Below are 15,800 nucleotides of genomic sequence, written 5' to 3' on the forward strand. Positions count from 1 at the left end.
CCTCGATAAAAATTAAAACCAAACTGTCAAAAACTAGCCTCAGGCCTCATATATAAAATTCAATAGGATTTGGATTAATAAAAGTTGCAATTTTTCACGGCTATGGAGAAAAATTCAAGCAGAAATCACGCATAATTCCCGGAGCCAATAATTCATGCAGAATTTCCGGAATTCAAGGAATTCCCTGTGAGTAGCCACCCTGAAGTTTTAAAAAGATGCGTATCATCATTAAAACCATTCTTTTCTTGGATCTTCAATCTTTTCCTACTTTTTCTGTTAACATTCATTTTGTAAAAATCTTAATGCAAACTATTATTCTGCAAAAATCTTCACTTGGTTTTTAATATTTTTTGTTAAAATCTCAATATTTTAATGGAAAGTGTAGTTCTGTATTAAAAAGTTTTTGGTATTTGTATTTTATGGAAAAGTGTCATTAGAATCTTGCCGTAATGAAAATTAGATTCTGTTGGGTTCTTAACTCAGCATTGTAACTCACTTTGCTGTTGATGCTCTGCAGCCCCCAAAGCAAGAACAGCAGAGTTAGTAGACTTAACTGATCAAAGAGTTAGAAATTCTCACATTGCATCATAAGAGTGAGATTCTTCAAGTTAGATTTGGTTAGATTAGATTAGGCTAGGCTTCTGGGAGAAATGTTCGTCGCTTTACATTGTAGTAGTATGTTAATGTGATCCGCATTTGATGGTCAACTTGCGAGCTGATTTTTAAATTAGAAGTGTGCATCTTTGTGCCATTTAGTTAAGCATGAGAATGAATAGTCCTGCCTTCAATTCCTAGCCAGTACAGTTGAATGTCTGTTCCTGGAATGAAAATTAACTTAAATCAAAGCACTCTCCTCCTTTTCTATTCAAAAGAAACTTTCGCAAATACCACATTTTAAAAAAATGCATAAATAATATACTGAAAGGATGTACTCACTTTTTGCATTTTTATGAGTTTCCATTAATTTTAGTGGCTACTGCCACCATCCTCTCAGGAACTTGTAATGTTGCTTGGTGAGCTTCTGTTTTCTTAGTTTTGCAGCAAGCCACTAGGTGCGTTGTTACTCCTCTTGCTGTTCCTTGGTGTCAACTGCTGCAGTAAAGGGATTCAGGTGTGATGTGCCTGTCCACTGTCAATGTTTAATTTATGTGGGAAGTGCATAACGTTTCCTTGATTTTTGTGTGTGAGTGTTTGCTATACGCACTCACTCACACACTGATTGACAAAAAAAAAAAAAACTCATGCCATCCTGCACCTCACACATGAATTAAACATTGTTAGTTAACAGCAGGTGCAGCACTCTGCAGCAGTTACCATCAACGACCAGCAGATGATGCCACAAGAGCAAGCAGCAGCAATGCACCTAGTAGCATGCTGCAAAACTACTACTACTACTAAAAAAAAAAAAAAAAAAAAAAAAAAAAAAGAGTTCACCAAACAACAATACAGTAAGTTGCCGAGAGGATGGTGACACTGGCCACCAAAATTAATAGAACAACATAAAAACATGGATAAGTGAGTACTTAATTTCAGTATGTTAATTTGCCATCCCATCATTCTTTCCCCAAAACATGAAAGAATAACTGCATATAAATGTTAAGGTTTTAAACAAATATTCCCACATTATAAATAATATATTGGGTGTGCATCAATTTAAAATAATTATCATTGCCATTTAGAGGTTGCTTTTGCAATATGAAAAAAGTTGAGATCAAGAAGTTCACACACAAGTTTGGCTTTCTAGATAAGACAATAGCTGACTAAATCCAGTCAATTAGATGAAACATGTGTATTAATAAATTAACTGTCTGAGGAATCTCTCATCTCAGCTGGGAACTGCGTTCATATCCAAAGCAAGCATGGATAGATTTCTAATCAATGTCAATTTTTTATTTTCACTCCTTTTTCCTATTGTATTTTTGGCAAGAATTTTTTTTCTTTTCCGACTTGTGCACATTCGGTGTGCAAAGCACCTCATTTAGCAATAATGGGAAAGCCACACACGTGTGAAAATAGCTATATGTATGTACTGTAACTCTCTCATTTCTCTTGTATTTAATACTTTACATTTAGTAGAAGAGTTGGGTTTGTATGACAAATGAAATTAGTATTTTCGGAGTGAATTCAAATTAGCTTTTGTATTACTAGACTAACTGTTTTAGTGTGGACAAGCTTGAAATTATGAGCTTCTAAGCTTAAGATATGTGTGTGTGTGTGCGTGTGTGTGAGGAGAAAGAGTGAGTGAGTGTCTATTTCCTCAAAGTTATGATTGTACCTTATGTGGGTAATGTTTGTATTTAGGTTGTAAAGTTTAATCTTAAATACTTACTATTATTACATATAATACCCATTCCTACATCATATGTGATCATTCCTTGAATGTGTTGAATTTGGGTTTTGGTTCCTACCTATGTAATTATAATTTCTGTAATATAAATAAATATTGTGTTCATAAGTTTCTTCAAGAAGGTCCGGTATTTTAGTAATGTAGTTCGGTAAATGTATGTTAAATTGTCTGTTGTGTAAACTTAGACATCTCATATTAGCTAATGATCAATTTATGAAATTTCAAAAGAACAACAACTTAATGATTTGTTGTAGTAGTGCCCTGCATTATTTTAGCTTTCAAGTTTAAAAAGTACCTCCATGCTTTCACTCAATAATGAATATAACTTTGGCTGTGAAGTTGGGTTTTTCCCCTTCTGTCCTCAAGCTTTCAACTTGCTGTGGGAAATGTTTACTGTGCGTATATTAATCTATTGACTGAGAATTCAAACTTCTTGTTATTTGCCTATCTAGTCTTTGAACTGCCAATGCCTTACCCATGAACTTAGAGATTCCTACTACATATATAGATGTGTAGGCAAATGTGTTCTTGCGCCGTTACTAAAGAACAAAAACAGTTCTTCCATATGTTGTCTTCTTGTTTGTTTGACTGTAAATTTTAAAGTTTAGCTGTCGCTCGAGTCTGCCTGGTGCAGCAAACTTTGTTTAACAATCATTTGTTCACCTCTGACGCTTCCAAGGAGGAAAAAAAAGTATTTACATTTGTCCATAATTTTCGTGGATATTTTTTTGACTTATCTATGTACAGTTCACATGATGCGAAAAAAATATATATATCGTTATTGAAAAATGTTGTTTTATTTGCCCTGTGTGTGTGTGTATTCTTTCATATAGACAAGATTAATTCAAAGTTTGGGGTAGTTGCTGGATATAAAATTACTTTGTACAATTCTTGTAGTGCAAGGTTTGGTAAGTAAGGATGATCATCTTATGACCAAAAACTGGTCAACACATGTCACGATATAACAGGAGCAGGAAAATATCTTAATGTTGACCACACATCATAATCACATATAACGATAATTCTGGTTATGACTGATTTGGGTCATAATTACTCCCGAGATGAGAAATTCCTTTAATGTTCAAGTATTTAGTAGCTAAATTTATTAGCAACTGTTTGCGAACTGATTTAGTGATTTGGGATTGCTCATCCGTTGTGTTAATGCACGCGTAGTTCAGAGAATTCATGCTAGGGTACTATAGCTTATGAGCACAACGGGACCTACAAATGTAGGATTCCAAATTTACACACTAGATATGTCTGTTTAAGTAAACACAAAGAAAGGAGGAAGTCTTCATTAATTTAATAATTGAAATCTTCATATTTATTATAAACTTCTCAGTTATTTTCGTAGGAAACTTGAGAGTAATAACTTTTATTTTGTAAGCAGTACGAATGGACATTTCCACTCAATTTTAAAAAATATACCTTGAAAAAATGACTCCTGAAAGTTCTTGCGTTTCTCTGCATACAATTTAAGGCAGAAACGAGACTTGCAAAGTTGCGACGCTAGCATTGCGCTCAAAACACTATCTGCCACGTTGATACATCACGTATGCGTAGCTGGTTTGTCATCTGCTCTTCAAGCTTTCAGTTTACGTGTAGCCTATGGAGAGACATGTGCGGCAGTTTAACGATCTGTACAGATTAAAATAATGGAAGAAAGAACAATAGTGCAAGGGAAGTTATGCTTTGAAATGATCATTCTTCTTTTGTTCTCTGTGCTGCCCACATGCAAGATAAATAAGAGGTCTCAAGTACAGGCTCTCCAGTCATGCGAAAAATTTTGCTTCTGAAATTGGATGCTGACCAAATTTTCAAAAATAAATCTTAAGCTTATATTTATTTTAATTTAGCCTGTAGTGCAAAATAAGAATGAGATAAAAGTACTGTATTCATCTTTTCATTTTCTTCACTTTATTTAAAAAGCCTATTTTACTTTCCTTTCCAGGCAATTTCAGTTTCTTTCCTTTCTGTGTGGGCAGTCATTATAAATTGTGATATAATATTTTTGTACAGATAAGAAAAAATATAATGTAGAAGATTACACCAGTTGCACAGAAAATGTCAATATTTAGATTATGTATAATGATTACAATGAAATAATGTGTGCGAGATCACATAAAGGTAAGATATATTTTCAGTTTTGTACTGCGAAAAAGCTGCTCATCTCATAAGCCGAGCGCGTTGGTTTGGTTAGCTCACAACTTCACCAGTAGGGATCGAGACAAGACAAGATATGACAGTCTCGGTCTAATTTCGAGTTGTTAATGTCTGTCTCATGTTCATTTGTAAATGTCTTATTTACGCTCTTGTCTCAATTTTGAAGGGCAATTCTCGTTCTCGTCTCAAGTCTAAAAAAATATTAGGTCACAGTACAAACTTTCAGAGTGCATAGAAGTTAAGACAACTTTTCTTAATGACGTTTTTGTTTGAAGTCTCATTTCAACGCTACCAGCCTTCGAAAACGGGATATTATCCTGATTATATATGCAAACCAAACCTTCGATTCAGAATTAAAACGAATAAACTGGTGTTGTAGTAATTATTAATTATCTGAGGTAGTCGCCTCGTCAAGTATAAGACATTCGGTTTACATGATTTGTTTCCCAATATCGTTACAGTCTCGAACGAGATCGAGAATCTCGGACACTAAGTATCAGTCTCTCCTCGATTTTCCAGAGGCCAAAACAACACACACATATCCAGGAGACGTCTAATGGACGTCTTCTGGATATTCTTGCTGAAATTCTGGATAACCATAGGATGTCCCAGAACATCCAGTAGACATAAGTAGGATGTGTTTTGGACATTTTGTGGATCATTTTTGGATGTGTTTTGGACAATTTGTCGATAATTTTTGGATGTGTTTTGGACATTCTATGGATGACTTTGGACATGTTTTGGACATGCGTTCACGTGATGGGGACATTATCTGGATGTTTTTATTTCATTGTGGATAAGGATATATTCTGGACTAAAATTGTACCTAATCTGGACATTATGCTGATATTTTTTGCACATACTTTGGAAACGAAAAGAACATGCCTGGACTACATTTACAAATCGAAGATCTCAAGTAAACATATGCTTATAACAAGCACTTCACTCTCTCTCTCTCTTTCTCTCTCTCACTAACTCACATACACGCACTTATGCACACAAATTCACATACACGCATCTACACATCTGAAAAGTACTTTGTATTCACATGCATAAGCAGTGCTTATTCTGTACTACCACACAAGGCAACGTCCTCATGCAAACTGACATTTGTGTTTGAGATGAGACACAAAGAAAGCCTCGTGGCAACTTTCACCTGCTTGGCATGCATCCGTGACTCACTGAAAAGACAAGCAGCCTACAGACAATGCAATTCCTGTGGGAGATGTTTTTAATTTACAATTTATTACTGCATAACAGAGTTTGAGTGCTAACACAATTGAGACTAGATAGTCAAGTGACATACTGTACTTGGCTCACGCAGTCATCTTGAAAAAATAACACTTTTTCTCAACCAAGACCTTCTCTGTGGGAAACTAAAATTATTTTACGCGACGTAAGTGCTACAGTTAGTACCAATAGAAAACTAATTTCAGCTTCGTGAACAATGGTTGTTCGGATGTTGGTGCGTCACATGACTGAATCATCGTGTACATGTGTAGTTCTAATGTATGAAAACTGACACAAGCGTTACCAGGTTGAGATCTCTTCCAATGTAGGGACAAGGTATTTTGAAGAATAATACGATGTAGTAATCTAAAAATACTTGTTTTTTTTATTGTCAGTGTTATGAAGGAGACACGAGGTAATTGTCAGTAATTTCAAATGTGTCACATTACGCGACGGTAGTTGTTGATGTTGTAATAATTAGAAACTTTTGTACTCAGTATGAATATAATATACACCAGCTGGTTCAATGGTTTCGTGTAAGAGTTTTGAACTGTCACTAAGTTAAATCTTTCACTGTGGTTCATAAAGTTTGATTTGCCACTACGTATTAAAGTGTTTTGGTGTATCGGAAGTACGTACACTCGTGGTAAAAAATACTTCATGTGACATTAAAAGTTCACAAGTTTGGGTTGTTAAATGTTTATAAGAAGATTACTTTTTCGGAATGTATGCAACGTTTGATGTAAAGTTTGATTCAATTTCAGATCTGAATAAATAGTTTGGCTGTTCAAAAGCGTTACATTTAACCAAAGTAAACAATCATAGTGTATAGTTTTCCTTGTTTACTCATGTACTAATCATGGAATTATCATTGGGGGCAGAGCATGTTAGTTACGCTACTGCACCATAGAAATTTAGGTGAAAAATGCAGGTCAATCAGGTCTGTTATACTGTGCCATTGCGGTAACAACTGAGCTACCAACCTAACCCTAGTTTTACCTGATTTTTTGCCTCTTCTGTTTTACTTCTGTGGAATTGTCTCTTGTCAGTGATACTGCAGCAGGATCTGTTGCCTCTGAAGCACTGTAATAATATCAATGTTACACAGTATCTCCCATCATGGAGCTGCATATTACCTTGTAATTACACACACAGGAGATTTATGCAAAAGAGGAGGTAAAAACACCGAAAGCTAAAAATCAGGCAAAAACATGACTGGCTGGTAGCTCAGTTGGTAAAGCAATGGCCCGGTATACCCCAGACCCAAGTTTTTGAGTCCTGGTGAAATCTACATTTCTTGTTACATTTCTACAGGCTTAGTAGTTTAGACGTGATGTCTGTAGCAGACAGTTTAATTTAAAACAAATGATTTCCTAAAGTATATTTGTGAGCAAACAAATTTATCTGAAGAGCAAGTGATTATGCTATGCCTCTTTAACAGACTTACCTTTATTTAGATATGGCTTTCTCCCATACAGCAGAAACTACGAAATTCTATAGGGCTAATTTTTGTTACCAGCCCAGCTAAAGAAATCAAAATTTAGCAAGCAGAAAATCGAATTTTTCAAACTTCAGTTTCCTCAGAAACCATGTCTCGGAATCATTTTGACAGCAGACATATTGTAGTACAAAATCAGACTGATTTGGGGCAAGATGTCTTCACACCTCTCTACCACATAAGTATCATCTGACCACTATCAATAATTATTATGACATGTTGGTCAGAATGCTCTGAAGAAACAATCACAATCACCCATGTCCAGGTCTTGGATTCAAACCCAAGACACCTGGTGTCATAGCACACTGTGCTAACCACTTCGTCATAAGGTCGACTGGGCAAAAATTTGGTAAACTTTCCGTTTCCAGAAAATGCCTGAAACTCGTTATGTGTGTCACTTTCCATATTCCTACTTACGTATTCTGCATTGAGAAACATTGCTGAAGGTGGCATTTCGCTTTTTTCACTGAAATAATCTATATTTTCGATGTATGAAGTAAGTTTTGTTAGTTTCTTTTTCCCTTTGGTAACACGCTAAATGGCGGTCACAGTTTCACTACCGTAGTCGGCATGCAGTGTTTCCACCCCACTCCACCAAAAAATACCTACGTAGCCCCACAAACCATTGATGCATAGCCCCACGAACCATTCATACATAGCCCCACGAACCATTTCTGGTAAGGTTAGGTTAGGTTGGGTCACGTTTAGGTTAGAATAGTCAAAAATTGGTTTAGAAAAAAAAAATGTGTAGCCCAACAAACCATTTGCAGAAAAGTACCTTCTTCAGTTACAAAAACATGTGTTTGGAAACACTGACCGGGATTACGTCATCACACACAGGCAACATCCGGCTGGAAGGAAATGGATGCAACAGCTTTCGTGCATCGGTCACACATTTATATCGAAAAATACATGATTTACCGGTAAAATTCAATGAACAATGCGAGAAAACACTTCCCTGAACTTCACAAGTCTAAAGAAACTGCATTCGGTAAGTAATTTCTCCTGTAAATTTTAAGAAACCAGTTTTCCGGATACAGAAAGTTTACCAAAAAAATTTTAAAGGAAAATGAGGTGTAAGTACAGAGTTGAATATTCTTTTAAGTGTGATTCTATAATTTTATTCCTCTGCCCCCACAATAGAACTATATTGCAGTTCTTAGGATATTCTAAAATCTTTCATGGTAAGTGCAAAATAATATTAGACATTTCTTGGATTGACTACACACCATTTTGTTACTGAATGGATAATCCTCTGTAGATAGAGGGAGTGCTGCTGGAATAAGCTATACACCTATACCATTATGTGTATTATGTGAATATGAAGACATTATCATAAGCTTGGTGGCAAAGCATGTTAAGTGGTCAACTTTTATCTTAAACCGCTGAAGTTCCCAGGTTTGAATTCTTGCCAGGGCATGAGTACTTTAAGAGTGTGTCTTCATTAATTTCATCTCATAATCACTGTTAGCCAAACTGACAGAAGAGCGACACAAGACAACCAAAATGAAGAACACAATCATCACAAAGTAAGTTGTTAGACTGTGATCTGGATCTATAGTTCGATTAACAGTGCTGTAGTCAGCCGAGTTAACTGTCAAAACTTCAAACTCTTATACATGAATAGAACTGTATTGCAAAGAATGCGAGCCAAAGAAGTACAACACATCTTCACTTTGTCCTCTAAGAATTATCAAAAGTGCTTTTAAAGTGCAACTGCGACAAGCATGGATCAGTGGGGAGGGCAATAGAAGTTAGTTTTTACATATATAATTATGTTTAATAGTTTAGCACACTCTGATTATGTGATTCTTAAAAGTGAGTTCTTTGTTTATTCATTTTATGCTCCACATTTTATTGTTCAATTTAACACAATAAAGGGAGAAATTATGATAATGATACAGTGGTAAACATCTGTTCAAACTCAGGACTTCTTTGGTTACAAAACTACACACTAGCCTCTGAATGATGGGAGGCCAACTCTGTTTCTGTCTACAGTACTACATATTGTTTATTTATAAAATAATGCAAATGTAGGTTACGATAGATTCCCATTTGCATAAGGTACCCAACTGAAATTCGACCATTCTAAGTGTCAATTCTGGATCTCCAGAAACGAATTACGTGGAGTGTTGGAAATTCCAAAAGTTACTTTTAAGTCTTTAGCACTTTGTCATGAACATGGTGCTGCTGCAACTGTAATGTGTATTGTATATTGGCTTTTATTTCTAGGGAAAATGGCACAGATATATATGTTGTACTTAGTTTTTCTGAAGTGCCAATAAATGCAATGACTGTTTCAAAGTGTCCCTAGTGAGTTCTCTTTGAATTTCATTCCCATAACTAGAACTTACTTTTGAAGTTGAATCAGCACCTAGCTCATATCATAATTTTCACCTTTTTTTTTTATTCATATTACGGGAATTTGGACACGTGCTTACATATTTCCGTACATGTTTATTTAATTCGATAAATTTAGGTGTCTGGTGTGGTTGGCGACACCAGTCACTGGAATTAATCAAATTAAATATACAGGTGTGTGAATATGTGAGCATGTTTTGTGTGTGTATTAATTGATTTTTCAAATAATTACTTCAGTTCCTCTGTGCACACAATGGTTGTTCCTAATTGAATGACTTGACGAGACCTTGAACAGTTTGCATATGTCCACAATAAATTGAACAATAACCATCGAACATGTTCTTATGGCATCTTGCAGAAGGATGTGAAAACCACAAATGAATCCAAAACTGGAAAATGGGATCTGAAGACGCTCTGCTGAAATACTGTGATGTATCATAGTATGAAAGGGTGTGCTCACAGCCAATTTCTCTTTTCACAACTAGGTCTAAATTGGCTTTTTGATTATACCTCATATTGTATTTTTCCTTACTTGACATCACTTTTCCACCTCTTTAGGCAAATCGTGCATATTGATTAGATTAAATTCATGAAGCAATACTTTCAAATGAACTTGTCAAGGGACCAGGACTTCACTGAAGGAATCATGAATATGGCATCCAATGAAACCTTGAAAAGGTTGCATATGTCCACAATATAGATGACAGAAAGGTTTAAATGATTTAAATGAATATCTCAAAAAATTATGAAGAATATTTGTAGTGTGCAAGTCGATTTATAGCATACAGCGAGTCACTGTCTACACTGTAACAGGTATGGATATTCGTATTTCATCCATTTCTGCAGGTTGTCCTGTACCATATTGTTCAAGTATTCTTTCCTTGGGTTGTTTAAATATTAATGGGGATTCAACTTGGTATTAACAGTTCATGATCTACACCCTTTTTGAACAGTAGACGAAACAGGTGGTTGCATGTAAAAGAGGTGCCTTCCCCACAGAATTTGCACCTCCCAAGGCACGAGACACTGCACTCTTGCTTTACTGGCCTCAATGTGGAATGTGCAGCCGGAAGGTAACTGCACGGAGTGTCACCTGGCTTTCACAAGTGCAAACGAATTAAGTTTGGTTAGCAGGCTTTTCCAAAAGCCAGTTTAATTCTATAGAGTTGTAATACCCTGAAATGTAGCACATCGGTATTCTTATTCGATTTTCATGCACACTCTTTGTCTTAGTGATTGGAATTGTGCTATGCATGTAGGATAGGGATGTCAACGAAGTTAAAACTCATGGACACTGCCATGTTTTTTCGATGTGCAGGATATCTTGAAACTAAATGCACAGTGGTTGTGGAAAAGTCTTGAAGTAATGTTCAGCAATGGTGACTCGTTGGTAGGATGTAACATCGACACTTTGCATTTAAAGTATGTGAAATAAGAATAGTTCCTACAGAAATCTACTACTGAGTAACAGAGACCACAGTCTATTGCAGGCCATTCTGTAAAAACTATTGAGAAAATGTAGTCAAGCTTGCTACCTGTCTCTTAAGATATAGTGTCGGCATAGCACAGTTGTAAAGGAATTCAGGTTTGATTCTCATGTAAGACTAATAGAAATTAAAGTACGAAGCTTGAAGCAAGCATCTTTACTCAAAGCAATTGTCTGGAGTGATCCTAATTATTCACTTAATTACCTACTTAGAAAGCTTTCCTAGTATTTGAAAACTTATCCAAAAAGAGAACTGAAGACATAAAACAAATCTTCTGATGTTAGTAGCTTCTTAATAAAGAAGAAAAATATATTGTGACCAGAATGTGTATCATCTGTTGATATAGAGAGCACTCAAAGTTTCAGAAATTTTTGCTTAATAGTTTATTGAACTTTGTTAACTATATCTTGAAATACACAAAAATTAATTTTGTTTTCATTCTTTCCTTCATTATCTAAGATAATTCTAAGAATCTAAGAAGATAATAAAAAAAGGAAGCCCGAAACAGATGTGTGATTATGCCAATATTATCTCACCTGAAGAAGACTGTATGAAACGGTGGAAGTGTTGTGTTCAAACATGTGCAAGTGAATACTAATCTTATGTTATATTACGCTTCACACTGTCAGTAAGTAAGGATGGATGTTTCATGAAAATATCAGACGTATGCACGCATTCAACAAGTTTCTAGCACAACGATTCCTCTACGATTAATTACTTTATTAAAGCATATTTAATGTGTGTCTGTAATTATTTTTTTCTTTTTGCAGAAACATCGGAAAGATGTGAGCAATTTCGATAAGCAGTTCACATCTGAGAAAACCGACCTCACACCAACCGACAAACTCTTTATGATGAACCTCGATCAAACGGAATTCATGGGGTTCTCTTTCCTAAACCCAGAGTTTGTTCAGCATGTTTAAGATGGGTAACTTAAAACTGCATTTGTTACGCTAGAAAGGAAACATTTTTTTTGTAAATATATGAGGAAAAAGAAATATATTATATATATAGAGAGAGAAGTTAGAGATTTACGGTAGTGAAACCTTATATAAAAAAGATGTACTTCCATTTATATAGCATTTGTCTAATTATGTGACATATTTTTCTTGATGGAGTTTATATTATATATATATATATTTGTTTTGTTCTTATATTCTATTTTGAAAAAAGATTTTGGTATTTATACAATAGTTCTTAGTATTACTGGCCTATTGATTTATATTCTTCGATGACAATTTAAATTATTTCTTCTCAACAGAATGAAGTACATCGACATCCTTCTTAGTGAAAAGCTGTATTATTTTTCATAGAGGGACCATGTAGATTAGACAATATTATACAAAGATTGAGAATATCTATACTGTTATATATCTCATGAAGTATGTATACCGCAATATCTTGCCAGTTTGCTAATTGCAGACTAATCTAGTATTCCACATGCTTATGAAATGAGTAATATATTGTTGTTGAATTTGTTGGTAATTTTGGCATTTATGGCACAATGAACTTAAATTGGTCTGTTTGAAAATCAAGGTTATACAGTGTAATTGAAAAGTCACATGGTTGAATTGGAATGTTATTGAGACAACGGGCCATGTTTAAAGATGATTTTTTTTTTTTTTACTTTACTCTCAAAAGATTCTCCATCACTTTAAATCATACTATTGTCGATTTATTGGGAGGGTTCTTGTCAATCCAAATTATTTCAATCACTATAGCATAAGAGTTGATAATGGAGTAATTTTCATCAATGAATACACACTGATTCAGGGAAAACAACATGCTACTCCTAGCACCAACACTATGATGCTGTGCTTGTCGAACATATGCTGTATAATGAATCACAACCCACCAGTGCTACCACCTGTTGAGAAATATATAATTTGGCTGTGTTGTATATAATAAAAGATTGGATGCTGTGACTTTTCAATCGCATATATAATCAGCTGAAAATTAATATTAATGATTAGCGTTGGAATATACAAGCTTGCCTCATCCTACAGAATTAATTGACAAAAATTTGAGGACTGTTCAATAAAAAATTGCACTGAATTTATAATGTTTTTTCTTTGCTTTTGCTTTTATTAGAGCAATTTATATTCTGCCGTCGAACAACGTCAATCACACAAAAGGAGACCAGCAGTGAATTTTTATATTTAACTATCTAAGTATTCATACACCACAAAATACAGTATTAATATTAGGTGCATTCAAATGAAAAGGTCCGTTTCCTTGCAGAAACTTTATTACAGTAGTTGGCTACACATATTCACCGTATGAGGTACGACACTGGTCCCACTTTGAAACAAGGTTATGAATTCCTTGGTAGAAGAAGTCCTTGCGCTGGGAATGAAACCATTCCCTGACAGCTTCCTGCAGCTCAGGACTCGAGGCAAATCGTCGTCGTCTGAGGTGTTTCTTCATAGGTCCGAAAATGTTATAATCACATGGACTCAAGTCAGGACTGTATGCAGGGTGGTCTAGCACTTTCCAATGGAATAATTGCAACAGATCCTGTGTTTGTCTGGCTCTATGGGGGCGAGCATTGTCCTGGAGTAAAATGATGCCTTTGCTGATTTTTCCTCGATGCTTATTCTTGATTGGTGTCCGCAGACGATGCAGTGGTTCACAGTATGCGTTAATTGTGTGTCCCTTCGGAAGGAACTCCACCAGCAGTGGCCCTTGGTCATCGAAAAATACGATCATCATATGTTTGCCGACTTTAGGTTGCGACTTGCTTTTCTTTGGTTTTGGTGATCCTGTATGCTTCCATTCCATACTGTCCCTCTTTGATTCTGGCTGGTAATACGGGCAGATGGATTCATCTCCAGCAATGATTTTGCTGATAAAGTCCTTACCTTCATTCCTGTATCGCATCAAATGAGCCAATGACATTACCATTCTGCACATTTTTTTGTTCCTCTGACAAACACTTTGGCACCCATTGTGCGCACACTTTCCTGTAACCCTGTGCCTCACAATGTCATGCACACTACCCAATGACACGTTCACTTGTTCGCTAATCGCTGCCAGGGATATTCGTCTGTCTTCTTGAATAAGGTTGTCAATAGCAGCCACTGTCCAATCAGGAATGCGATTTTTCAACGGTTCCGGCCGAGCATCGTCCTTCAATGTGTTTCGTCCACCACGAAAACGCCTACACCATTTTCTCACTGTTTTGTCCGATACACATTTTTCATACAACTTTCATTCTCCTATGAATGTCCGCTGGATGTATTCCTTCAGCATGAAGAAACCGAATGACACCCGCTGTTCTTCCTTGGATACGTCCCTTAATGGCAGCTCCATTGTTCAGCACAGCGTTCCACCTGGGGGGAAGAAAGTGAAGGTGATTAGATAACGGACATGTGCTACCTGGACACACTTGCGCATGCGCAGATGCCTCATTACTAAAACGTCACATATACCTGTGGGTATACAAAACACATGAAATTACTGTCTCGCATAAAACGTTTTTTCAGAAAAAATAAAATGGACCTTTTCATTTGAATGAACTAAGTATTTATTAAAGGCCCAGGCACCTGACTTCTGCGGTTTACAAATGATTCTAAAATACACAGATTAGTCAGCTTCCGGTGTGAATTTGTTGAGATATTATACCAAACTTATTTCTTAGAGGTTATTTCACAGAGTACTTACGTCTTCGATGTAACTACTTAGGTATTTACTTCAGTTGGCGATAAACACGCTGAAAAACACTAACGTTGAACACTTAGGGGGAGTTGGGGGAAAAACACAAATCTTGCTGACGTCTTCAATCTTATAATCCTCCTGTCGTTGGTTCATAGTAAACATGTAGCCTCTCTTCTTTAGTAACCTTTTCTCAGGTTCTGGTAGAGATACTGCACAGACCGATAGTTCACTCACAGTTTATTCTATAGACACTATCTCTCTTTCCGGCTGAGATATGACCATTAGTTCACTCACAGCTTGTTCTTTGCTCGCGAAACCAATAACCAACGTGATATGGGTCCTAACCGTATCAATGCTTGACTCGGACTGTCTTCTCTGCAACGCACATCAACCGTTCGCTAGAAAAGACGTTAGCTTATCTTGCCACCCTTTTCTCGCCAGCGAGGGCGGGTCAACTTTTATAAGGGGTGCGTTAAGATCGATTACAAATTATATCATAACTGGTAATGTATTAAATTTACTAGAATTAATGCACTGAAATCTTCTGGCATTCTCTTTAATCTGTTAATCAAATAATGAGAAATGAATATAACTACTGTACACTCATAATAATCATATACTAAAACTAAAAAGAAAAACAATGAAAATTTCTTGACAGTTCTCATGTAATCCCTGGATCTATAAACTCCATTCACAGTTAGATGGGCTACTTTCAAAATGTCCATCAGAAGAAATATTTAGTTATGCATTGAAAATTATTGTTCCATTCATGGAAAGTATTGAATGTTTCGTGAAGAAATAGTAGAAGATTCAGAAATAACAAAAAAAGAAGTTCTAATAGATAGTTTGTTTGAAATCCACTTTATGCTCAGATAGATTAATTGGGACTGGGCCTACAGTTTAAAGTGGGATCTGAACCACTGCGCAATGTGCCTACGAAGGAGATTTAATCTGCGGCCCAATTGTAATAGGAGGCAATGCTAGAAGTTAATCAAAAGGTTGGATTTAGGAATATGGTACAAACCTTATAATGTGTTAAATTATATGTCCTGTTATT

General features: G+C 35.8%; 1 protein-coding gene across 2 annotated transcripts in view; it reads left to right on the top strand.

The window, feature by feature from the left end:
- The window catches only part of Pkc53E (Protein C kinase 53E), a 524,230-nt gene extending 511,545 nt beyond the window's left edge, over positions 1-12,685 (top strand). For both annotated transcript variants that reach the window (XM_083135905.1, XM_083135906.1), the window contains one exon: positions 11,857-12,685. In XM_083135905.1, the coding sequence (XP_082992031.1) occupies positions 11,857-12,009 (153 nt within the window). In that variant the 3' untranslated portion in view covers positions 12,010-12,685. The remainder of the gene's footprint in view (positions 1-11,856) is intronic.
- The last annotated feature ends 3,115 nt before the right edge of the window (positions 12,686-15,800 follow it).

The sequence above is a fragment of the Lepisma saccharinum genome, chromosome 14 (assembly GCF_977018435.1).
Source record: "Lepisma saccharinum chromosome 14, izLepSacc3.1, whole genome shotgun sequence".
Taxonomy (NCBI): domain Eukaryota; kingdom Metazoa; phylum Arthropoda; class Insecta; order Zygentoma; family Lepismatidae; genus Lepisma; species Lepisma saccharinum.